At 43.4% G+C, this 27,622-nt stretch overlaps 1 protein-coding gene across 5 annotated transcripts in view; it reads right to left on the minus strand.

Annotated features, from left to right (window-relative positions):
• The window catches only part of AFG3L2 (AFG3 like matrix AAA peptidase subunit 2), a 67,688-nt gene that overhangs the window by 35,214 nt on the left and 4,852 nt on the right, over positions 1-27,622 (minus strand). For 2 of the 5 annotated variants that reach the window (XM_085892643.1, XM_085892642.1), the window contains exons 1-4: positions 18,092-18,112; positions 8,894-9,007; positions 8,576-8,669; positions 4,539-4,592 (exon numbers count right to left, since the gene is read on the minus strand). In XM_085892643.1, coding sequence (XP_085748769.1) covers positions 4,539-4,592; positions 8,576-8,669; positions 8,894-9,007; positions 18,092-18,094 — 265 coding nt within the window. In that variant the 5' untranslated portion in view covers positions 18,095-18,112. Of the gene's footprint in view, positions 1-4,538; positions 4,593-8,575; positions 8,670-8,893; positions 9,008-10,923; positions 10,944-13,323; positions 13,479-18,091; positions 18,113-27,622 lie in introns of those variants that run through there. The other 3 variants (XM_085892644.1, XM_085892645.1, XM_085892646.1) reach the window with 3 other exon arrangements.

Below are 27,622 nucleotides of genomic sequence, written 5' to 3' on the forward strand. Positions count from 1 at the left end.
AGGAGAGCAGAGGACACGCGAGACGGAGAGCGTGGCTGAGCCTGCTGTGCCGCGCAGACCTGCGCGTTCGTGTGGAGAGAGCTCGCCAGCCAGCGCCAAACGGTCTGAGGTGATCGGGCTTCGGGACAGTCCGAGCGTCGCTGAGGAACGGACGGGTTCTTACAAAGAGCATCAACTTTGGAAGAGCATCAAAATCCGTTCGTTCCTCTCAATGCGTCGCCGGCTGAGGCCCGAATAACCCGGCCGCTTGCTAAGGCCTGGGCGCAACCGCGGTTACGCTAGCTGCCATGGGGAAGGAACGTCACGGGTCGCCCCATCGAGGCACCACGAGGGTGGAGGTAACTGGAAACTGTCTCGTGGAACTCCTTCGGCCCGCCAAGCTCCACGTAATAAAGGCCTACGGGCCCAGTCTGACCCCCTTGTCTTTAAGGGGGTCTTTTCCTTGCTTTTATTTGTGTGAATGTTGCGGTGCCGTGTCCCGCAAGTATAACTGTGCAAGTGCTTGTGAATAATAATAATAATAATAATAATAGACGGTTGTAGTGCTTTGCCTTGTTCGTGTTTTGTACCCGCCCCGCATTCATCATAAATCAACTGCATGCGCGTTTCACCTTTTCCATTGCATTACTGTGTACGTGTAAATAATAAATGTAAGTGTTTAAATGTTAACCCGTTCGTTGTGTCCTCTTTCCCCATTGAACTGCCGTATTGCTCTCGGAATTTAGCGGGCTTTTAAATAGCCGATAATAGAATCGGGTCCAACGAGGCCTGGCGATAATACACCGCTCGGTTATCCCAGAACGGAACGAACCGCTTAAGCGGTTCGTGTCCAAGCAGGCCTTCATTGAGGTACGGTCTCTCGGTAGTCTGCCCACATGAATACTTAGGTATATCGATAATTCGGTGATTGACCCTGTCGCGCGCGGGTAGAGTGTTGACTTGGCCGTGGTGTGCGCTTGGAGCACACCCGTGACTGGTTTTCGGCGTTTTTCCGGAAAGTCGAGACTGAATTGTCCGTTCGGTGGGCGAGACGGCCGCCATTGGCTAAAGTGGCTGTTCGCACGCTGGGCGGGCAGCAGATTCGTAACAATATGTTCAAATAACATTAACAAGCCTCGGTGGCGTAATGCTTAAAACTGGGAGGTCGGCGGTTTGAACCCCGGCCGAGTCATCCCGAAGACATTTAACATGGTACGTGCTACTTCCTTGCTTGACACTCAGCATTTAAAGATAGAGCACGGACAAACAACCAGGAGTTGGTAATAAAAGCGCAGACTTGATGGGCCTTATGGCCTCCAACTGCATCAAAATTCCTTGCAAGGAAACTTTACATTATTATTATTATTATTATTATTATATACTGTACACACGAACGTCTTACTTTCATTTCAACAAGATATTTTTATCTTTTGTTGACAAGTTTCAAAATATGGTTTGGTGGGTTTTTACAAAAATGTTGCTCATTGCACTTCAAAAGTCTCAAGTTCTCATTCACTCAGAATGAGAAGTGCTTTTTCACAAGTCATTGATGAACCAAACCAACCGACTGTCAGCTGATCACACATCATCAAGGAAGGCAAAGGCTATCCAAACCTTGGCAATTCCTCAATGATATCCACTCCATTATCAAGAGGTGATTACTATCACCACAATTAATCACACTTTCTGGTTGAGTCAGCTGTGGGGGTAGTCTTTCACGAGCCAGTTGGCCAAGCCTGATGTTTGACTGGAAGTCGTAGAGAAATTTAGGATTTGTTCAGGATGACTGCGATAACTAGCCGACTGGTCACTAAAGACAACATGGAAGCTTTATTGTCCACTAACTAATGCTCGATTGGTTACCCAGCATAAACGTCCATCGGTGGGACAGCACTTTTAATGATCAAATGAAGCACCAATCTGGCAGTTTATAGTCAGACTTAGAATCCAACACAGACCAGCAGCTCAAACATGAGTGCGACAATAAAGTAAGCTTGTGCCGATAGTGTGCTGACTTTTGGTTGCATCATCGGTTGGAGGCGCGGCTATGCCGCTGATGCAGTACCCCTATTACCAGTATACTGGTGCTCATTTCGCCAACCTCGGAAGGATGACAGGCTGAGTCAACCCCCTAGTGTTAATTCAGTGGATAACGAGGCTCGAACTCAGGACCCGAGGATCCCAAGCCACCACCCTAACCGTGAAGCCAACACCAGGCTTAAGTAAGCTTGTAAATGAAAATTAAAACTGGAACGTGTTGGGAAAGCGTTACAGATTTGGATCTTGAAATTCCAGACATTGGGATAAACTTGTGGAACCAATGCAATTTACAGCCCATGAAAGAATAGAGACAAGAGTCAAATCCCAACCATTAATGAGAAATGCTCCTGCAAAAACTGTTTATTCACAAGTGATGTCACAACAGGGAGAACTGAAAATTAAAGCAAAATTAAGATTATGTAAAAACAGTGGAAGGAGGGAACAAATGATGAATGTGAATTCGAGATAAGGAAGGCAATGTAAAAGAGGGGAGAAAGCAAGGTTTGAGTGGTGTGAGCAGTTAGTAAAGGGATGCAAATATTCCACTACATTGTACATGCAATACGTACAAGGGCTCCAAGCCGCAATTAACAAGGTGATTTGAGAGTTCAAAAGAAATGTCTGTGGAGAGTAATTTTGTTATTAATACAAAGCCGGCTGCTCCGAGCTCATTCCAGTTTGAAATGGAGAGATCATAGAACACGATATCCTGCAGGGTGCTCAAGCATGTATACACAGTACTGTACTTCAATTTCAATGAAATAGGCCGAATGATTTTAACACGTTGACTGCCGACTACGAGTATTCTCATTGAACAAATTACGCGATTGTATTGGAAACAGAATATGCTGCTGTGCCAGACAACGCAACAAACGATCTGGTGGTAATTTGGTGAACATAGATCGGCGTAATAACCACCATCATAATCATTATCAGTCTCCATGAGTTTTGCCACTTCATCTGCATTCATACATGCCATTTGGAAGGGTAATGACAAGCAGCAAAAAAAAAGAAAAGGAACGGCACATATCTCCGCCAGGCTGAACAGTTTACATTTTTTATGCCACCGATTGGTCGGATCTGGAACTGAACCAAAATCGAATCGGCTTGTTCTTGTCACCTAACCAGCTCATCCACCTAGTTTTGTTATAACCCGTCCGCGAAGTTTTGAAATATCATGCGATACATAGTTTTTGGCCCCACCTCTCAATGCTGAAGAATCACTGACAAATTAAAAATTCTCGTATCCGGATCCGGGTTCGGATCTCCACCAAAATTGAATAGATTCGTCCTGGTCACAGACCCAACCTCTCCACAAAATTTTGTCCGAATTTGTCCACAACAACTTTTTGTCAGTGGAGGCATAAAAAAAAAACAACACATGGTACTCAACACAATTTTTCATAAGCAATAACGTAATACCAACATCAATTCAATGCTAAAAATAGTCCGACCGTATAACTCACCTGGCATACGGAATTGAAAACCTTGTCCCACTGCCTGCTACGAGTTCTCTCATAACACGGGGTTTTCTCAGCAATGGATAGGGAATGAATTTAGATTTGCTCAGAGAAGGATAAAATTTACAAATAAAGCATATGTATGTGGTGTGTACTATAAGAGTTGGTAGTCAACGTGTTAAAGAGCGTTATAAAATTAAAAAAAAAAATCTGGAAGTTTAGGGCTACTGAAGCAATCTTATATACCGCAATAAGACGACGTTGAGTCGCAGTTTAGGAGATGGAGGCATTATTGATCACCATATATGAGGCCCGGCGAGGATGAGTGATGCAAGCGACATTTTTTAATGATATGATGATGATAGGCTTGGATGAAAGGGTAAGAGTTAAAATAGTGCTATATGGCATTAACTCCAAAATGGCCGATGAGTCCCTTACATCACTCCTCCTCACGGCGCCTCATATGTACATGGACATCTGGCAGCTTCTTCTTCAACCCCACACTGTACTACCTCACATGGCATGCCCTCAAATGGTATATAGAATCGAGATATTGCAGAGTTCTGGGAGTATTATGAAGGTGATGTGTTATCCAGGGTTCAAATATATAATGCAATTGAAATAAAGGTTTAAAGGTATGTAAATAAAAAAAAATCCAGCTTTTACTGGCATTTCCACAGTGTCTATTAAATCACCCTATCGAACACGTTACATGAGTTCTTCATGCCTGCTGTCTGTGTCCTTTATGATGTCCTTAAAAGCAGTAAGATTCCTGTTTGGAATGATGTTCAATTGTCTGGCAGACAGAGTAAAATATTATCTCAATTCTCTCTATACATGTGCGATTAGGACGAATTCAGAGACAAGGTACAGTAAAATAAAAGCCTTGTCTTCTTATCCATGTTCAAAATATAGCATTCAATTCAAATAAGCTGTTCCTCGATCATAAAATGATAAGAGACAAGACAGACAGATGGACGGACAGACATGAACCAATTACTTAACCCCATTTTCACTTTGTGCATGCGGGGTATCAATAACGTAAAAGCAAAATATAACCTTTTGCTTGTCCTGAATCTGCAGTTTTGTCACCAGGGAAAAATTTTTCAAATCCTGGGAAGGACAAAATAATATGGGAAGAAAGAAATGCATATACGTCAGCAAGGACACTGAGGATTTGGTACGTGGCAGTCATGACGTTGTTCTAATCGAAATGCAAACATATAAACGAGAACGGCACTCGGTAAATGAATGAATCAGAATGAATGAATGAATGAGTTATGAATCAGTCCATAACGTTTTAGATATCCTGTTCACAGACAGACAGACAGACAGACAGGGGTGAAAACAATACCTCTGTCCACCTTCAGTGGCAGAGGTAAAATACAGATCTTCAAAACAAGTTTCCTTGTAACAGCAAAGTGATGGCCAATGAACTTGATGATTTTTAACTTGTAAGTAACCACTTATGGTTATCTCAACAAGATATAGTTTCATTATATTGGAAGGGAAAGAAAATTAGAACTTTTTTTATTCTTGCGGGCCAGTATATTCATTTAATTGTGCTTGGGAAAGGTTACATTTGTTGCTAAGTGTCTGGACTCCAGATAAAGGAACACCACCACCAAGAAGGAGAAGTGGAAAGGCAACTGCATTGGGGGAACGGAAGCGAGTGAGAGGGAATGACGAAGGAGAAACCAGGCGTTGGGACTTCTCTTGACCTGCCACACTCCAGTTTCCAGTCAATGGAGTGGTGCATATCATATTAAAACAAACATCCACAGCGAAGGAAGACATCTGGAATGTTCTATATGTGAACCTGTGAAGGTTTAATGACTCAACGGCTCACCTTTAACCCACTATGTGCTGGTTCGGGGAGGAGATTCAGCTCATCTTCTTATATCTACCCTTTGAGGTGTTCTCCGCTGAACTCCCCAAACTGTGTTGAACCTGTCTGTCGGACATTGTATTTCTGTTATAATTTCGGATATTGGCTCACAAGAAAATATTTTCACGAAAAAAATATGTGACCACAATATTCGTTATTGTTATTGTTGTGTGTCTGTCTGCCTGTCTTGCCTGTCTTGCCTGTCTTGCCTGTCTTGCCTGTCTTGCCTGTCTTGCCTGTCTTGCCTGTCTGTCTGTCTGTCTGTCTGTCTGTCTGTCTGTCTGTCTGTCTGTCTTGCCTGTCTGTCTGTCTGTCTTGCCTGTCTTGCCTGTCTTGCCTGTCTGTCTTGCCTGTCTTGCCTGTCTGTCTTGCCTGTCTTGCCTGTCTGTCTTGCCTGTCTTGCCTGTCTGTCTTGCCTGTCTTGCCTGTCTGTCTTGCCTGTCTGTCTGTCTGTCTGTCTTGCCTGTCTGTCTGTCTGTCTGTCTTGCCTGTCTGTCTGTCTGTCTGTCTTGCCTGTCTGTCTGTCTGTCTGTCTTGCCTGTCTTGCCTGTCTGTCTTGCCTGTCTTGCCTGTCTGTCTTGCCTGTCTGTCTGTCTGTCTTGCCTGAGCATAGCTTCGTGAGTTTTGATCCGATCCTGATGAAATTTTGGTGGGAGGTTTATATCATGATCGAGTTGTGTTTTCCTGAAAATGGGCGTGGTCCGTCCATTATGGGCGGAGCCACGCCCAAACAACGTGCTTTTAGGGGATAGCCGATTTCAATTTGCATCTTCTCCGAGGGGTTTTGTCGAATCTGACAGGCGTTTCGGTATTTGGTTCGCCCAATGGCACCTGCATAGCCCCACGGAGCTCAATTTTTCATTTTCATCCCAAGGTCAAGGTCACAAGGTCACGAACTTAGAAAATTGCAATTTTGACATCAAAAAATTTCTTCTCCGAGGGGATGGTCGAATCTGGCAGGGGTTTCAGTATTTGGTTAGCACAATGGCACCTGCATCGCCCACAGAGCTCAATTTTTCATTTTCGTCCCAAGGTCAAGGCCACGAACTTAGAAAATTGCGAATTGTGTTTTTAGGGGGTAGCCGATTTCAATTTGCATCTTCTCCTAGGGGGTTTGTCGAATCTGGCAGGGGTTTCGGTATTTGGTTCGCACAATGGCACCTGCATAGCCCCACGGAGCTCGATTTTTCATTTTCGTCCCAAGGTCAAGGTCACAAAGTCAAGGTGACAAGGTCATGAACTTAGAAAATTTCGAATTTTGACATAAAAATCAGACGACCGTCCAAACTTTGAGAGCAGGGATGACAATATTTTTTATGCATAATCTTGAGGTCATTCCCCACCTAAAGTCTTGAAATCATTTTGTTTCCCTTCAAGTTTGTTTTTACGCTGATTTCATCAATGTGCGAAGTGCCATATAGCCTATATGACGATATATTGTTCCTGGAATGTTCCAGAGGAAGTTTTGCACCAAAGGTCATAATCCTTGACCTTTAAAGTTCACAAAGGTCAAATTTTCAAAGTTGTGGGAATCGAACCGGGTTTTCGACCTTCTTCGACGAACTAACTCCATTAAGCTATAGCACGTATCATGTTTCCTTATTTTAATGTCCAAAACATTGTTTTGTGACCTTTGAAGGTCATGCAAAGGTCAAATTTTTAAAGTTGTTGAACGAAACCGTGTTTTTGACATTTTGCAGCTAATAACCTGTCACTCGTACCACATCATGTTGATCATTTTTATAACTTGGTCAAACATTATCACATTGTCTCATCCTTCACTTCTGAAACAATCTGCATCGTCAAATACTGCTCGTGAACTATCGTCGTCTTCAGACTTGTCATACATTATACTTCTCGGTGATAATTTCATCGCAGCTCCTTATGTTACCTCATTGGTGCCATTTTGGTGGTTTACACACCATTTTGAGAAGACGATCGGCATGTTGTCTGATGCTTACTTTTGGGGATTATTCGTCCCTCAAACCTCTCCTGTTCTTCAACCAAATCATACTTTTCAGCTCGGAGTTCCCGTCTTCATTATCGATGTCAAAGCTATAATGGCTGAATCGGGATTCTCCTCGATGCTTCCGCGATTCAAGGATCCACATTCTGAGGACATTGAACGCGACTCGACTGTCTGCATCAGCTTCAACATTTGTCCGCACCTTCTAGATTTTGACCATTCCAACGGGGCTCACCATCGACTTTACACCCATTTCTGACCCTCTGGGAACAATGTGCGAACTGCTTGATTAAACTCAGTTGCCAGGTCGAGAGTCGTGAGTTAACGTATAGCTGAATTGCTGTATGTAGCATTCTTACCTATTTAATTTGGGGATTCTTTGGAAGGTCATTTATTGATAAATTTGATTCGTATTATTGTGCTTAGGGTAGACATTGGGGATTATTCGATATTTATTATAACGTTACCATTCTGTCTCCTGTCGTGTCTTGGTTTCACCCTAAAAACAACACTAAGGGCATATCAGTGTCTATTTATTTTCTGTCATGACAGCCTCCGGGTTACCGGTGTACTTACTGCAGTGCCCTGAGGTCGACAAGTGTAATTAAAAAAAAAAAAAACTCAAACGGTTAACAATGGCTGGAGAGCAGTGGATGAGGTCCGGAGACAGAGCAGTTAATGGAGAAAAGGCATAGATATATTTAACACTCATGATGGGTGTATTTGCTTTCAAAATAAAATAGAATTTGACATGAATGTGTTGATGGATATGCCTCTGCCCGCAATACATGTAACCCAGTTAAGTTACATCTCAATTAAAAGGTCACATGAAAAATGAAAGATCCCTTGAGAGGGAAGAGAGGGAAGTAGAAGTGAGACATCGGAAGCTTCTAACTCGGGTTTATGGTCTGCAAAATTATTTTTCAAAGGGTGTGACCTGTGACGGCGGCCTTTGACCTTTGACCTGTTGAACCCAGAATTGCATCAGTTCATCCTTGTATTGAAGTCCATACTTTCGCCAAGTTTGGTTGAAAGCCCTTCATTGGTTCATAGCTTACCGTGGTAACAAATAAACCGAGAACGGACAGACGGGCGGACAGCCAGACGGAAAACATCATGTTTCTGGCCTTTGGCTGCAGAGGCATAAAAATGATTTGCAACACCAAACTATTGCAAAATAACAATAAGGTTTGCAAAACCAAACACGATTATGCACACAGGTTCCAGGCAAAACATCAGTACCTTTTGGTAGCTGTGAAAAACGAAGGTGAAGACAAGAAGAGGTGGCATAAGAGGAATTATGGCCTGACAAAGGTGTTCCTTGCCATGTATAAACCTGCCATACAAAGCATGATAGGAAAAAATAATAATAATAATTACAATAAAAAGGGGACGAAAATAAAACAGGAATCAGGAGAAAGAATGAAGTTGGGGAAGAGCACAAATGAAAATCAATGCAAAGCCAATGATGCAATGCTTACAATCAGTCCAACACTACCATAATTATCATGCCTTTATCCCTACTTGACTCATCGGCTCCCAAGCTTTGCAAAAACTCACCGCAGGCCGACCAGCCAGTCTCAATCTGTGCAGAAAGCCGTTTAGGTTACGTGCTAGGCCTGCATAGCGAGCAGCCATCGCCAAAAGATTCCCTGGAAGTACCCTCAAATACGCCTGTTGGAGGGAAGGGAAGGTTTGTACGCACAACGGAAGCAAAGAGCAATGGATAAACTTCAAGAATGAGGGCGGTTTATATTTTACCTTCACTTTGGTTAATAAAAGGCAGAACAATGTTTAGGTTTACAAGTTCTTGAAGGAATTTGTATTTATAGTGTTGGGTAACCACAAAACAATCAAATAGCTATACATTTCTATCGTGGAATAAATAATTAATTATTTTTCTTCACCGTTATCCACCGTTTTCACCCCGTGCCTGTTTGTTTGCTGGTGAACAAAAGATCTCAAAAAGTTGCAGACGGATTTGGACTAAATTTTGTGGAGAGCTTGGGTATGTAACAAGGACGAAATGACGAGACATTGGTGAAGATCTGAATCCAGATTTGGATCTGAGAATGTTTGAAGTGATTCTTCACCGTTGCGTGATTGGGCCAAAAACGACATATAAAACATTGCATGATATCTCAAAAAGTTGTGGCTCTGGCTGCTGGTCATTGATGGGAGTGCAGGAATTTGTAATTTGTTGATGGTAACGGCGATAGCTTGCCGACCCTTTGTGAAGGACACAGTGGGATTTTTAGCGTCCACCAACTTTAACGTACCAACTCTTTAACGTCCAGAATTGTGAAACGGCAGCCCCGTGTGCCAACATCCCTTAATGGTGTGCAATATTTTTTCTTTTTTTTGTAAACATTTGTCTTCCAAACAAAAGCACAAATTGATAAATTCTTGAAGTATTAATTTTTTGTCAAGTTCCTTTAAGCGAAGCACAATTCAGGTTACAGTGAATGCTCATGCAAGGTTTGAAAGCTTCCACAATGGAGTAACATCTGGAGAATGTTCGATCGACAAAAGTCTTCATCCTTGTGGGAGGAACTAACAGGAGATTCCCGTTGTAGGCAGGAAGCAATTCACATTTGAATTTCAAGAACAACGATCATTACCTCTGCCACCAAAGGTGGATGGCAGTTATGTTTTCACCCCTGTCTGTTTGTCGCTCTTTGAGCAGGATATCTCAAAAGTTACGGACAGGTTCGGAGGGAATTTGCTGGACAGGTTGGGTGTGTGACAAGGACGAAATTATTCGATCTTGGTGAAGAGACGAGAATTTTTAATTTGCAAGTGATTCTTCACTATTGAGAGATTGAGCCATAAATGATATTTCGAAAAGTTGTGGAAAAGTTATGACAAGAACATTGGGGCAATACCCCTGGGCGCTCACCTGGAAGCGGCTAGATAAGATAACCAGCGAACAACTGGTGGGCATGGATGATCCCAAAAATATGCAACGGAGAAGAAAGTAAATAACTATAGATTTTCATTTTTATGCCATGAACAAACTTTGGTACATCACGGGTGATGAAGGTTGTGGTCGAATTTCATCGAAATTGTGTGTGTAGTTTCTGAGGAGAAAGCAAATACCTCTTCTGGGGGGCAACTCCCATATAGAATCCCTTATAAACCCAATTTTTTAATGGTCTGAACAATCTTTCGTACATCACGAGTGATGAAGGTTATGGTCAAGTTTCATTGAAATTGCATGTGTAGTTTCGGAGAAAAAAAGCGAATACATATTTTGGGGGGCAAACCCCCCTCCTTAGACCCTGATTTATCTGAGGTCATGAACAAACTTTGGTACACCATGGGTGATAAACGTTGTAACCAAGTTTCATTGGAATTGTGTGTCGTTTCAGAGAAGGCAAATATTTCTTTGGGGAGGGGGGCAGCCCCCACGTAAACTCCCTCCGTAGACCCCCCTGAGACCCCGCTTTTTTTATGTCACGAACAACCTTTGGTACATACACGGTGATGAACATTGTGGTAAAGTTTCATCAAAATCCCATGTGTAGTTTCAGAGAAGAAGTTGAAAGTATTTGTGGATGGACGGACGACGCGCCACCCCATAAGCTCACCAGAACTATTTTCCAAGTGAGCCAACTAGGTGGATGAGTTGGTTTGGTGACAAGAAGAAGCTGTTTCGATTTTGGTGCATGACAAGGATGAATGGTCCAGATGCAGATCCGGTCTATCAGTGGGATACAAGACGTAAAAGGTTCAGCCTGGTGGATATATGTGCTCTCCCGAGTGTCTTTCTAGTTACTATGAGGAAGGTTCCAAAATATCTACGTTGGTATACTTGGAAACAGTGAAGTGGTTGAGCAATGCAGTGATATGAATAAATTTGCGAGGTTAACTCCAAGCCTGGCAGTGGTATACTAAACAAGTTGTAAAGGATTGAGAGAAGAAGCAGGCAAGCCTGCAGACAGCGATTCACACTAATCCAAGCATGAGGATAAGATAGCATGAACTAAAGTTTCAGTTTTCCGCCAGTTTAAACATGAGCAGATTTGGGCGATATTTATTTGTATATGAAGTCGATGATCATGGAGGAGCTAGAACATAGAACGAATCAGGACGTAACAAAACAAAAGGAGCAGGACAAAGAGAGAGGGGGGGCACACTAACATCAGGGATGAGGGAAAAGTAGAGGGAGACTTGGACAAATAATGTGTGTGGGGAGGAATGAGGGGTAGAGGACTCATGGGATGGATAAGATGATTGCAGAAACAAACTGTCAGAAAATAAAACTGGAGAAATGGAAAGAGGGCAGCTTGTGGAGGGCTTAACAGGGGTAGAAAAATAAAATCATGGTTGTGGATAGGGGATGATCTGAGAATGGTTGGGAACAGCCATCTTGAAGACCTGGAGGGAAGAATGAGATTGGAGAGAAAATAAAAATAAAAATAATAAAAAAAGAGAGGAACAAATGAGAGGAGGTGAGCAGTGATCCTGGATTTATGTAGTTTTACCTAAATCCAGGATCACTGCTCCATGGGTGCCCTGCAAGAACCTGGGATGGGGTGAGGGGATAGAGCACAGAAAGAGCAGAGGGTGCAAAACCAGAAAGGAGGGGGTAGAAGACAGAGACCACCAACCTGTGATCTGAAACTGATAGGTCCATAGACTCAGCTTAAGCCTGGTGTTGGCTTTGTGATTAGGGTGGCTGGCTTGGGATTTTCGGGTCCCGAGTTCGAGCCCCGTTGGCCACTCAATTAATACCAGGTGGGGTTCACTCAGCCTGTCATCCTTCCGAGGTCGGCGGAATGAGTACCAATGCACTGGTATAGGGGCACAGCATCAGCGGCATAGTCACGCCCTCAACAAAATGATAGCTACCCGGCAGCCAAGCTGCCATTTGCAATAAGTAGAAGACTCAGCTTCATCATGGGAGATTCCAATGATCTTCAGGAAGAAAATTAAAGAGCTTAGAAATATGGAGGATATATTGTTCTTCACGACGAGATCTGAAACCGTAGAAGCAAAGATCAGGTGAAATGCACAAGTTTCACAATCCAGAATTGAAGCTTTAAAAATATTTATTTTAATGGATAAATGGCAGAGGATTATCCATCCATCCACTGGGACCATACTCTGTGCAGAGCGTTGGTGCTGCCTCCTTGGCTATTGGGTACAATCCTGGACGGGTCGCCACTCCGACACAGGATACCAGCAAGCTGGCACTCATTTTACCGACCTCAGAAGGATGACAGACAGAGTCAACCCCACCTGGTATTAATTCAACAGCCGAGCAGGATTTGAGCTCAAGATCCGAGGATCCGAAGCCCACCACCCTAACCATTAAGCCAACACCAGGCATGGAGGATGATGGTTAAGAGACAATCATAAATCCCCATGCTTCCCACCGAAAGGAAAGTTGAAATCTGGGATAACATTCCACCAGGACTGACCCAATTTTCCCGTTTTGACCCCTGGGGTATAAACCGGGGGTCAAATCCAAATAAATGGTTACATATTTCATGCATCCCCCGAAGGTTCATTGCATGTCCAGTTTCATTTTAAACAATATTTAAATATTTGACCTTTTGACCCCGCCCCAGGGGGGGAGGAGCCAAAATGACTTCTTGCATCTTCGCGATCCTCGAGGAGTCATCGTCGTCGTCGTAGTCACTCCAAGCAGGGTGTTGAGGGTTCGTCCATGTCAAATATGAGGCAACTTGTGACATCTACATGCATCACCTCAGGCTTACCATCAGGTTCGATGACGAAATCGATCCCAAGATGTTAACGAATCGAATTACAAGGATGTACAAGTTCAACGGTGACGTTTTGGTGGGAAAACAAACGAGGACCCAACTTCGACTTTGTCCGAATATAATCATCAAATGTTTCACATGACATGTCGTGATGGTGCATTAAATAAAACATTCAATGAAACGACTTCGCTTGAAAGTGTCCCCAGAAAGCAACACTTAAATAACAAAAGGAAACAGGTTCCTGAAGTATAAACTCACATTTTCCTTCAGCACTAGCGGGAAATGCAGCTCCCAAACAAAATCACACCACAAACCGTATCTACGCCTTTTAAAACAACATCAACCGGAACATCGGCTGCAAGGATGACTGGTTTGTTGAACTTTGTAATCCAGAAAAGAAAAGCTTTCGATCTTCTTGTTCGACGAATATTACATATTTTAACTTATAAAATCTTGCGAGTATATAATTATGTACCTCAACACTAAAAAAAAAAAACGGGTGCACCAGCCGAGCTGCACAATACTGTATATGTACGTCAAGACAAAAAGAGGTACACCAGCTTAGCTGCACAAAATGTCGTTGTACACCGCCCGTCATGTTCCTCACCCTTCAAAAATCAAAAGGCGATTTTAACTCGTCATGCTGCCAGATGCGCCACCCCAACTATGTTTAATTCATTGTGTTCGTTGCAAATGGTGGTCAAACCTCTTCAAAATAACAAAGTACAAATTGCCAGGGTTACAGCTTTGAAGCTGATGCAGTGCCCCTCTTACCAGTGGGTAAGCTGATGATTATTTTGTCGACCTCGGAAGGATGACAGGCTGGGTCAACCCACCTGATGTTATTTCAACAAAAAACCAAGCCCTCGAACTCAAGACCATGAGATCTCAAGTCAGCCACCTGAACCATTAAGCCAACACCAAGCTTTTAAACCTACTGATAGTAGGCAAGGAAATGTAAACAAAATTATATTTTCCTGAAATAATACAATAGACTCGTCCAGACTACCAATCATAATTGACAAGCAGAGAATGTCATTGATTAATAACTGATAAATGCCACGTGATGTCCAGATGATCAAGTTTTATCTCTTGTTTCGCTCCGACGTTTATGTGAGATTATTGAGCAATGGCACCTCATTCCCCAAAAACCTCGAATATGTACAGAATATGAGATTATTGAGCAATGGCACCTCATTCCCCAAAACCTCGAATATGTACAGAATATGAGATTATTGAGCGATGTCTCCTCATTCCCCAAAACCTCGAATATGTACAGAATATGAGATTATTGAGCAATGGCACCTCATTCCCCAAAAACCTCGAATATGTACAGAATATGAGATTATTGAGCAATGGCACCTCATTCCCCAAAACCTCGAATATGTACAGAATATGAGATTATTGAGCGATGTCTCCTCATTCCCCAAAACCTCGAATATGTACAGAATATGAGATTATTGAGCAATGGCACCTCATTCCCCAAAACCTCGAATATGTACAGAATATGAGATTATTGAGCAATGGCACCTCATTCCCCAAAACCTCGAATATGTACAGAATGTGAGATTATTGAGCAATGGCACCTCATTCCCCAAAACCTCGAATATGTACAGAATGTGAGATTATTGAGTAATGGCTCCGCATTCCCCAAAACCTCGAATATGTACAGAATGTGAGATTGTTGAGCGATGTCTCCTCATTCCCCAAAACCTCGAATATGTACAGAATGTGAGATTGTTGAGCGATGTCTCCTCATTCCCCAAAACCTCGAATATGTACAGAATGTGAGATTATTGAGCGATGTCTCCTCATTCCCCAAAACCTCGAATATGTACAGAATGTGAGATTATTGAGTAATGGCTCCGCATTCCCCAAAACCTCGAATATGTACAGAATGTGAGATTATTGAGCGATGTCTCCTCATTCCCCAAAACCTCGAATATGTACAGAATGTGAGATTGTTGAGCGATGTCTCCTCATTCCCCAAAACCTCGAATATGTACAGAATGTGAGATTATTGAGTAATGGCTCCGCATTCCCCAAAACCTCGAATATGTACAGAATGTGAGATTATTGAGCGAAGTCTCCTCATTCCCCAAAACCTCGAATATGTACAGAATGTGAGATTGTTGAGCGATGTCTCCTCATTCCCCAAAACCTCGAATATGTACAGAATATGAGATTATTGAGTAATGTCCCCTCATTCCCCAAAAACCTCGAATATGTACAGAATGTGAGATTATTGAGTAATGGCTCCGCATTCCCCAAAACCTCGAATATGTACAGAATGTGAGATTGTTGAGTAATGGCTCCTCATTCCCCAAAACCTCGAATATGTACAGAATGTGAGATTGTTGAGCGATGTCTCCTCATTCCCCAAAACCTCGAATATGTACAGAATATGAGATTATTGAGTAATGTCCCCTCATTCCCCAAAAACCTCGAATATGTACAGAATGTGAGATTGTTGAGTAATGGCTCCTCATTCCCCAAAACCTCGAATATGTACAGAATGTGAGATTATTGAGCGATGTCTCCTCATTCCCCAAAACCTCGAATATGTACAGAATGTGAGATTATTGAGCGATGTCTCCTCATTCCCCAAAACCTCGAATATGTACAGAATGTGAGATTATTGAGTGATGTCTCCTCATTCCCCAAAACCTCGAATATGTACAGAATATGAGATTGTTGAGCGATGTCTCCTCATTCCCCAAAACCTCGAATATGTACAGAATGTGAGATTGTTGAGCGATGGCACCTCATTCCCCAAAACCTCGAATATGTACAGAATATGAGATTATTGAGCGATGTCTCCTCATTCCCCAAAACCTCGAATATGTACAGAATGTGAGATTATTGAGTAATGGCTCCGCATTCCCCAAAACCTCGAATATGTACAGAATGTGAGATTGTTGAGCGATGTCTCCTCATTCCCCAAAACCTCGAATATGTACAGAATGTGAGATTGTTGAGCGATGTCTCCTCATTCCCCAAAACCTCGAATATGTACAGAATGTGAGATTATTGAGCGATGTCTCCTCATTCCCCAAAACCTCGAATATGTACAGAATGTGAGATTATTGAGTAATGGCTCCGCATTCCCCAAAACCTCGAATATGTACAGAATATGAGATTATTGAGCGATGTCTCCTCATTCCCCAAAACCTCGAATATGTACAGAATGTGAGATTATTGAGCGATGTCTCCTCATTCCCCAAAACCTCGAATATGTACAGAATATGAGATTATTGAGCGATGTCTCCTCATTCCCCAAAACCTCGAATATGTACAGAATGTGAGATTGTTGAGCGATGGCTCCTCATTCCCAAAAACCTCGAATATGTACAGAATGTGAGATTATTGAGCGAAGTCTCCTCATTCCCAAAAACCTGCCAGTGCTCCACTATTACCAATCAAAATGACCGAGCCATACCATTCGTGGAACGCTGGCAGGTACGAACCATGATGAAACTGTGGCCGGAACTCCCATCCACAATTCACACACTCTGTCTAACCAATGGAGGAAAGGACGATTGGGCAGGTGGAAACAGTTCCTAAAAGATTTGACAAAGGACACGGATTTACAAAGTGAAAAGTGTCAGAAAGATCTTGCCCTTAACATCTAAGCTCCTCAGTGAATCATCTTATCACAAATCTACACACACAGGCACCCTCAATCATTTCATAAGAAGGAAAGAAGAAAGGTTGATAGACAGAGAAGTGAAGTAGGTGGAGTATGGTGTCGTCCCCAGGCTCACCTGTACATAAACCGGACGGCTCACATGGTAACTAACCAGGTTTAGTGCAGGCGATTGAGAAGTGCAGGTGGGAGGAGCGGTGTATCTGGGTGTGTGTAATGTGAGATCTGAAAATAACTGTTGTGTACCCGGTTGTGGACTCCACAACAGGGTGAGTCAATGATGTGTATGCAGCGTAAGGTGTAGGATGTGTGTGTAAGACGTGTAGAGAGAGGAGTCATTTTTGAGGAGAATCCATGTTTTGTCATTAAATTCATGTTTGGAACTGAAAGCAACAAATTCCAATGGTATACCTCACATGTGGAAATGCAAATTGCTCAATTTTTCAATCATCTAGCAGACCTGGATCATGGATAAAAGGGGCCACAAGTAAACTCTCAGTTGTGGGAAAGAAATGGAGCAGGTATGAGAGGGTGAGAGGGAAGCCAAGCTGGAGCTCAAAGAGGAAGAGGATGAACTCATAATATATAAATAAATATATTTATGTTTGTTTTTTTCAAAATACATGGAGCGTGATGAGCACTCCCCCAATCTCCAATGGACATAAAGACCTGAACCAAAGCGGTCACCTCCAATTCAGAGGCCACAGCCCGCCGACTGTCAAACAGACAAAGATTACAAGGTCAACATCAGTACCGAGTGTATTATGAGGGGGTTTCATCCCCGTTTGTCCCCGAAAGAGCCGGACTTGGGGCCACCGCTTGCAATTAACTTTGTCGTACGGTCAGTTAATTCAGAGCCACAAACGTCAATCAGTTAACCACGAGTTCCAGTGTCCACCATCTTATTTTGCCATTAAACTGGAGGTCACGTGGTTTCCTGAACAGGAAATGCACCCTCGGCAAAGCACCAATCTTATCTTGATTAAATCTTAATTAGGGCGGCCGAGTGCTTAACCGCTGATGCGTGCCGACGATTACAGGTCAATTTGTGTGGTAATTACCTTCCTGTCTATCTAGGTTCGGACAATGCTGGATCAATGGAAGGAAAGGACAAGCACTGACAGGTTTGAACATCAACAAAGGAATTTATTAATAAGGAAAAAATAAATAAAAATAACTTTTTATTTCCGTATGGCAAAAATAAATAAATTCCAAATCAATGAAAAGAATTGCAAGCAAATAAAGAATTAATCAGGCAATGAAAGAAAAAAAGAGACAAAGAGCAGATACTTATCAGTATGCCCGACTTGACAATTAAACACGAGACAAGGGTACCCGGCAGATCATTCAAGGGGGGGAGAGAAATCCAGTCTCGCTCACCATATAGAAGTCGTCGTGCGTCAAATAAAACGGCCTGAAATGTGTGAGCGTGCCTTGTCCGTTGCCAGCGCCCAGCCTTGCCGTGCACCCACTCGCAAACAGGCTTGAACGCCGGTCGACGTCACCCCCAAGAATCAGGTACGCCAAGAGCAGGTCTCGAGCAGAACCAGTATTAACAGTTCGAGCGTCAACCACCGTCAGGAGCCACCAGGAGACACAACCGACGGACAGCTGTTAGGAGCTGTGAGAAGATGAGGCACTGTGGGAAACTGTAAGGCTGCAAGGCCATCACCAACTGTCGCCAGCTCGCCAACCGTCTGACTGGAACAGATAAAACATCCGTCTGACTGGAAGTGACGATATGACTGTCTGACTAGAACCGACGAAACGACTGTCTGACTGGAACCAACGAAACAGTCATCTGACTGGAACCGACGAAACAGCCGTCTGACTGGAAATGACGAAACAGCCGTCTGACTGGAAATGACGAAACAGCCGTCTGACTGGAAATGACGATACGACCATCTCCCAAAGCTGCCAGAACTATAACCAGCCACCACCAATTTTTTTTTTTTTTTTGTATACCTTGGTCGAGGCTCGTATGAGAGCTAACACACAACTCACAGCAAGGGGGCATGAGACAAGAGGGGCGGGAGTGGAAGGGACAAAACAATGGAGAACAGACACATTAGGTGAACTGTGGAAGGGAGAGGGATGGGGATGGGACGGGGAACATGGCGAAGAGAAGATGGACATTACAGGGACTTTCAGGAAGGAAAGCAGGAGAAATGAAGGAAGTGGGCTTGGGTGGATTATTGGGGGTAGAAAAGATCGAGGATTTGGATGGGGGAAGATAAGAGGTGGTGGTGAACAGCTGTTTTGAAAGCCTGGAGGGAAGAATGGGAAAGAATAGAGTGAGGAAGTTTATTCCAAAGGCGGAAAAAAGAGGAATGAAAGAGCGAAGATGAGCAGTGATTCGTGATTTTGGTAGTTTTACCAGAAGGGAGTTGTTGGCGGACCTTGAGCGCCCTGTGGAAATGTGGTGGGGACAAATCGCAGAGAGAGCAGGGGGGGCAAGGCTGGAGAGGAGTCGGTAGAAGACAGAAAGACCACCGACCAACCTGCGGTGATTGAGTGAGAGGCCCAAAGACTCAGCTTCATTGCGGGAGATGCCGATGATCTTAAATGCCCTGGTTTCGACAGCGTGAAGCCGAGAAAGGTGGGAGGCAGGAGCACCAGCCCAGAGGAGAGAGCAGTATTCCATCAGGCTACGGACAAAAGCTTTGTAAGTGGTCAGGAGCTCAAGAGGGCCGAGGAAGGACTTAGCACGACGGAGGATTCCCAGTCGGCGACTGGCTTTTGAGGCGAGGTTGGAAATGTGACTTTCCCAGGAAAGGTCATGGCAGATAGTGAGACCTAGAAGCTTGAAAGAAAAGACTTCTTCCAGAGGATTGTTGAGAAAGTGGATGGGGGGGGTTTCTAAACGGTCCTTTCGAAGAGACATAGTGAGAGTGTGAGATTTGTCTGGATTGAAAGACATGTTCCACGTGTTGGACCAGTTTGTGATTTTATCCAGATCTGCAGTGAGCGAAGAAGCTGCTGCTTGCCGGTCTGAGGGATGACAGATGGTACGGCAGAGGGTGGAGACTCTCAAAGCTGTCAGAATCTCGTCCAGCTATCGCCAACTCACTGACGCCAACTGACTGACTCCAACTCACTCCCTGGAAATAACGGTCCTCTCGTCCTTTTTATAGGCAGCCAGTCTGGGTGGATCCTCAAGCAGACCAACCAAATCCTCCTTGCCTATTGGCACATCGTTGCACGTGACAAACTGCCAGTCTCGTGATCATTCCTGGCCTACGATGCCATGTTTGTGGTGCTGGATGAACGGCAGAAAGCAACCATTTGCCAGAATTACCGAGCGATAACGTGAAGCGTGCATAAATCAACAACAACAATTATCACCTCAATGTTCAGCCTGAGACGAAAAAGATCCAGGTAGCATCCATAGAGCTGCTGAACAGGGTGTCAAGCGTCGATGGAAAATGCGGGTGTCAACGTCGGTGAAAGAGGTGGGTGTCAAGCCTCCGTTGGGCTAACGGCTATCTTACATGTATGAATGTGTCTGTCGTAAAGAGAAAAAGGAGCTTTCCATAAGAGATGGAATTTATTCTTTACCTTTCTCAACGCATCACAGTTAGAATCCCACCAGACATGGGGATGGGTCTATCCTGGACATGCATTTAGGGATATAACTGTTTGAAGACCTAGATGTTTGTATGCATTCATCGGATCAGATTCTGAAATCCGTAACAATATATTGCAGATTATATATATATATATATATATATATATATATATATATATATATATATATATATATATATATATATATATATATATATATATATATATATATATATATATATATATATATATATATATATATATATATATATATATATATATATATATATATATATATATAGTTACGAATTCGTGCCCACGGGTGTGCGATCCACCGCGTTTTTCTAATCACAGCCGCGTCGCCCACCGGATGGACAATTCAGTCGTGAATTTCCGGAACAACGCCGGAACCCTGTCACGGGTGGGTTCTTAATCCCACCATGGCCTAGCCAATTTTCTACCCAGGCAAAATAGGGTCAATCGCCGAATATCGATATACCTAAGTACTCGCGCGGGTAGCCTACCGGGAGACCGTACCTCGACGCAGGTCGGCTTGGACACGAACCGCTCAAGCGGTCCGTTTCGTTCTTCAGTGATAACCGAGCGGGTATTATTGCCCGACCTCGCCGGATCCGATTCTATTTACCGGGTGTTTAAAACCCAACTACTATTCCGCAGTGCAAAATGGTATTCCAATAGGGGAAAGAGGACGCAACGAACGGGGTACATTTAACCAAGCACATTTATTTACTACAACACACGTATACAGGGAATACTAAACACACATGCAGTAAGCAATGCAAACATGTTTTCAGGCAACGAAAGCACTACAACCGACTATAAGCAATTGTCAATGTACAGCACTTACACAGTTCTACTTATAGACGGCGCCACCAACATTCATTCAAAAGAAAAGAAAAGACTACCCTCAAAGACAAGGGATTCAGACAGGGTCCGTAGACCTTTATACCGTGGAGCCTTGGTGACCGAACGGGTCCCACGAGACCGTTGCAAGTTACCTGCACCCTCGTGGTGCCTTGATGGGCGAGTCACGACGTCTGTCCCCATGGCAAATAGGATAGCCGCGGCTGACTCAGGCCTTCCACGGGGCCGGCGAGCTCTCTCCGGCGCTCTACACTCAGACGCGCAGGTTTGCGCCACAGAGCTGGCAGAGCAGCACCTCCAGTCTGTGTCCCTGGTGCCACGCCTGGACTCCCCACCGACCATGAGCTCCGACGAACGGGTCGTTCCACGGACTACTTCTCCACAGACAGGCCACCACGAGCCGAAGATCCCGACCAGGAAGAAGCCACCAAAATAAACCACACACACCCGACTTGGCTCCTGCGTGCCCTTATATTCCTCCTGGTTTCTTGCTCCGCCCTCCTTCAAGTTCCTGTGGGAAGCTTCGAGAAAAGGGGCATTGCCCATGTCCAACCCTCTCGCTCCCCTCTCGTGGCGCGCGGGGGGAGGGGGGGCAAGGGAATCGTTACATGGCCCAGGCCAAGGGAGATTCATTCCCCCAAAATGAGGCCCTCCTTCACATGACCTTTGACCTCTGGCTCTAATCGCACTTCCCCACACCAAAGCGCGGGAAAAGCAGGCAGGAAAATACGTGCGCCACCGATGTTCCATCTTGTTTTTCCCTCGCGTTATCGAAAACCCTTGTTCCTTTTCCTCCGCAGAGACGGCCTTCATGAGCAGAGAGGGTTGCGATTTGGTTTGTGGAGAAGGGGATCGGTAGTTGGCATAGTGGGGAAGGTGGTCAGGTGATTGGCGTAATTGTGGTTGGCATTGTGGTTGAGGTGATGAGGATGGCGTGGTTTGTTGAGAGGCGCATGTAGTTGTTGTGGTGGGAGGACGGTGGATCTGAAGCGGTTGTTTGAGACCGACGTTGGTGGTGGTGGTTTGGTTGTGGTTGGTGGTTGAGGAGATCGTGGTTGTTGTGATGTTGGCGTTGTGAAGGTGGTTGTGGTGGTTGGTCCAAAATAACGATAGTAAAGAAAAACGGCCATCTCAAAGATCACAGCCCTGTGACACAAATAAATCCCCTTCAACAACGGTGGGGAAATCTAACTGAACACAGACTTCTCGATCTAACTGAACTCAGAACCTTTATGGTGTTCTTCGAATTTCCACAGCCTTAACAATATATATATATATATATATATATATATATATATATATATATATATATATATATATGTATATATATACACATGTAAATATATGTATATACACACACATACACAACTCTAATGGTTAGACTAACAAGAGCGAGTTTACTGTAATCTTGATATTGTATTATCTCTGATACATTTTTTTTCTTCCAGAGAATGCTTGAGCTTGATGCCAGTGTTGCTCCACATGAATACGTATTTATGGATGAGGCGGGTTTCAGTTTGAGCTAAAAAGAAAAAAGGAGTGTTGATGTCCCATGTCAGCATGGAAGAAATATAACCATGTGTGCTGCCATTTCTAGAAATGGTGTAATCTCCCATAATGCCATCATCGGCCCATGTAACACAGCATGCCTGCTGGTGTTCCTAGATTCCATGTATGAAAGTCTTATCCCCCCAGAAGAGCAAGTGATGCAAAAGCCGGAGCTGACGAACTTTGTCATTGTATGGGACAATGATAGTTTCCACCACTCTACGTTTGTCCAAGGGTGGTTTGAAGTTCGTCCACGCTTCTCAGTGGTGTTCCTCCCACCCTACTCACCCTTCCTGAACCCCATAGAGTTGTTTTTTTCTACCTGGCACTGGGTAGTGTATGACTATAATCCCCATGAGCAGGCGACACTTCTCCCGGCCATGGAGGAGGCATGTCAAGACATCACTGCATATGCATGTTATCCGTAAGGGTGGCTTCACCAGGCAAGGAACTTTTTTTCCAAAATGTGTAGCCAGAGAAAACATTCTCTGTGCCCAGGTCGAAAAACCAGTTAAAACCAGTACACATTTTCAACTGGTCTCTATTAGTTCTAATTGGTCTTTAACTGGTCTCTATTGGTTTCAACTGGTCCCAGTTAAATTCAGTCAGAATTCCAATTTCCCAGTTGAAAAAAACCAGTAGCTCATATTTGTACCAGTTAAAGTCTTACTGGTTCCAGTTGATACCGGTTGCAATGTACTGGTCCCAGTTGATACCAGTTGCAATGTACTGGTCTCCCAGTTGATACCAGTTACAATGTACTGGTCCCAGTTGATACCAGTTAGTTAAATACAATTGTATTTCAACTGGTAATATATCACTCTATTCCAATTTCCATATTAAAACCAGTAAGAAACCAACTGGCTTTACTGGTACCAATTGGCTACTGGTTTTCAACTGGTACCAGTTGACCAGTAAGCTACTGGTCTTTACTGGTTTTTTGACCTGGGTGATGTTGATGAGAACATGTGACCTGACAAAAATCAGAGGCTATTTGTTGAATATCTGTAAAATGCATTTTTGTTCAAAAAGTTTGTTTTCTGGTGTAATTATCGCAAACTATGATTCTATATACAATTTTTGCAGTAATGTGTGGGTCGTCTGGGGCTAAGTTGACTGAAAAAAAAGATATTCACTTGTAGGTAACATGAATGGTCAAATGACACAATGTCCAACAAAGTAAGAAGAGTAAACAGGTAGAAATGGTATGAAGAAAAAAAAAATTAAAAGGTTGAAACATTTTGATGCTTTTACATTTTGAATGTATTGCACCTTTGTGAAATGGTTGACAATGTGAGCTTTTCATTTGATAACAAATATATCATTTTGATGTGAATATTCGATTTTGAGACGTGTATTTTGAGATTTGACAGCATTATTGCATTTTGAGAAGGATTTTTGAAGTTTAGCAAACCACAAGACCGTTTTGATTCGTGTGCTAACTGTTTTGGTAACGTAGGATATTGTTTCAGGAAATGATTGAGAAAAACTGTAATGCTCGAGAGTTTGTGATTGGTTCGACAAGGCACATAGGAGGTACTGTCTGCAAGATGGTAACTACGCCTGGCAGCTTGCTTCTCAATGCCTGTTCCGCTTTGTCCTCTGCTCTCGGCACTTGGCATGGCCCACTTCGGACTCTCCACTTGATCACCAACCAATTCCGAACTCTGAGGACTGCTTTGCTGAGATTCTCCACTGAGCTCTCCAGCACTAAACTGACACTTGGAACTCTTCAGAACTCAACTCTCTTGGAGAACTTTGGAACTGAGATCTCACATGAACCCCCCAGAACTCTGACTCAATGCGAACTGGTTTGCCAGGCTTCTTATCACCCACGTTCCTGTCACCTCTCACGTCCGCTTTCCATGAGCCAGCCATGCTGAATGGCTGGCACTTTGCGATTCAATCATCGCGATTGGTTCCAGGGTTACAATGGATGGGCTGCAGGAACGATGCTGGCAGTGCTAGCGGTTTGACGAGAACAATGTTGGAAGCACTAGCGGCTCGATAGCGTGGCAAAAGCAATGCTGGTAGTGCAGGCAGCTGGGCTCTGATGTGCTAAATGAGAGTCCATTATCGATGTGTGCTATTGAAGTGTTACTGAATGGATTAGTGGTGTGATTTTGTGGAGTGAATGTGGTTTGTGTTTGGAATCTGTAAAGTGTTTGAGGATGGAATTTTAGGATGGAGTTTGAGAATAAAGGTTTGAGACTTGGTATTTGAGAATGAGGTTTGATTACTGAGATGGAGAACGAGAAGGAGAACAATGGCCAATGGGGGTAGTTTTAATTTTACATACATTCACAATGCATCTTTCCCTTCCACCAGGATGAGGGGGAGGGGTAATTTAGCTAAACAAAATTGCTACAGATATAACTACACTAAGGAACCCTTATGTGTTGGATGTGTCTCCCTGGGGTCTTCCAAAACTGCAACAATATTATACACATATTATGCATTACATATTGTCATGAACCATCCTTGCTGTTTATATATGGTGTGAGCAAAAATCACTTCCACTTCACTGCGAAACTCAGTGTTGGATGCTTTGGTTTGAACCTCTGCTTAAAATTCGTGAAATTAAACATTTTGAAAATTTTGAATTATTCTCACTCAGATTTCAACATCACCGTTATGCATATTATCAAGTTGTTTAAACTTTATTTATACAAGAAGATGATTTGTAATATTGGCTTCCACCGGGTGGCACTATACGATACACATTTACATAGAGAGAATTGGGGTCTTTCCCCCACCCTGAACCTCCTCTCTAAGACATGCTACCCCAACAGAAACCATACTTAGGTTACCCTTAGGTAACAGGCAAAATTTGGTTGGATTTGGTTCAGTAGTTTTGGGGTTTTTGAAGCATATATAAACAAGCAAACAGACATGAACTCTCCTCTGTACAATTAGAAATATACAGTGGTGTTAATTAAACAAATATAGCTGAAATTTGTAAGAGCTTATCTTTTGATTTGAGATACCAATTGATTGTTAACATCTAGCATCTCATATCTGAATTGCAATTCCAAGTATACAGAGAATTTGGAATAATACTGTTACGTTTGAGGGGGGGGGGTATGCATTCAAAGGGTAATTAGGATGTTTAATTAGGTATGCCATGCTGTTCGAGTTTACCAGGATCTCGATGTAATAAGTAGCAATTCAGTGGTGATAAGTTGTCTAGTAAATGTTCATTTCTTCAAGGGGGAAATGATAATTGTCACGTAATTAGATAGGGACACGGGATAGGGTAAGTGTGTCTGCGTAAACCCCTTTTGGTATTCTCTGGAGACTGGCCGTGACGTCACAGGACAGTGCAGCGGATGGCTCCGCCCCGTGATCACGATTGGCAGAAGGCGACGGCGGTGGGCCAATAAACGGCTCGATTGGAAGTGACGAGGACAGGAGGATAAAAAGGTTCTGTTCAGGGTCGAAAAGGAAGAGGAAGAAGATCTGGACAAAAAGATCGTGTTTTTTTGGTGTGGAGGCTGTTGCGCGGAGAGCGTCCTTGTTGTTGTGCTGATTCGATCGTGTTCTTCATCGTGTCTTGGAGCCTTGCTGAGCCTCGTGCCTCACCTTGGTTGGCTCTGGGGTTCTGCTGACTCGGAGTACGGGGTCGAACGGCAGGCGGACCCGCCTCCCTCTCCTGCTCGCAACTTGGCGCCAGAACTGGTTCCCTGGCGGCTGTGAGCGGACTTGGGCCAAGACCAGGAGGTCGACAGCACCACGGTTTCTCCTGCCTCCCCTGACGAGAGCAAGGCCAGCTCGTCCGACGCCGATCCAGGGACAGTTGCGTCCACACCACGGTCCAGCCTGACCACCAGAAATAGCTACGTTTTGTGTGCGTGTGTGTGTGTGTGTGTGTGTGTGTGTGTGTGTGTGTGTGTGTGTGTGCTTGGCGCCTTAGAGGGTTTGAGATCTGTATATTCATTGGAATTGTCTGTGTTTTTCCCCACGCCTGATCCCACACCATCCCGTCGAATCGCCCCGGATCCCTCTTCTTGCCGAGTCTTGTTATTTCTGGTCAATAGTAAAAACAAATAAACATCATAAACTCAGTGAAAAGTGACTTGTGCCACCTTCCTCGTCCCGTTTGCGGTAGAGCGATTAGAACCGCCATGTTTGGGTTATAAATAAATAAACCGCCTCCATCGTTTTGGCTCATTCTACGTTGGCGGGACTGTTCAAGTCCCGTGGACGTCACAATACTTTTGCAATTCAAATTGTATAAAATGAAAATATTACAGTAATCTTCAAATCATATGAGCGGTAAAAATCTATCATTTTCATAAAGCTATCATATCAATTATTTTATGTCAATAAATTATATTTCACTGCATTTATTTGTGTAATACTGCATCTTCAAAGCATTCTAATACAAATATAGACCTACATTTGCTGCTTCCATGGCCACCAGGGGTCCCTGTTGATTTGGGTCCATATCTAAATATGTTCAGTCTGGATCAAAGTAATGGTGTGCCAAGTTTCATGTTTTAACCCAAAGTGGACGATTTCGGCAAAATCTTGATTAACTGCTAAATATTTCAGGAATTGTGCCTGGAAGAGCCTTGAGGCTTCGTGAACCATATGAGACTGCAAGTTCGTAAAAGCCCCCGCTGTATTGAGTAACAAGGTCATGGTTCAGGGTCTCCAAGCCACAAATTTGATTGGTGGTGATGACATAAAATGCTGTAATATTTTGGCCAAGTAATGCTAAAAGGAAGGGTTTTGAAAGTGCTACAAAGGCGATTTGTGTTCTGCAATGTTCAAGTATATAATTCAATTTAAATAAAAGAAAGATTTTAAAGCTTGTAGAATTTTTTTTTTTTTGGAAGTTTACCGTTGACTTAGTGTCTAATACACCAAAATATATATATATATATATATATATATATATATATATAC

Source organism: Eptatretus burgeri, chromosome 8 (assembly GCF_056783735.1).
Source record: "Eptatretus burgeri isolate ZD-2024b chromosome 8, Ebu_testis_v1, whole genome shotgun sequence".
Lineage (NCBI taxonomy): Eukaryota > Metazoa > Chordata > Myxini > Myxiniformes > Myxinidae > Eptatretus > Eptatretus burgeri.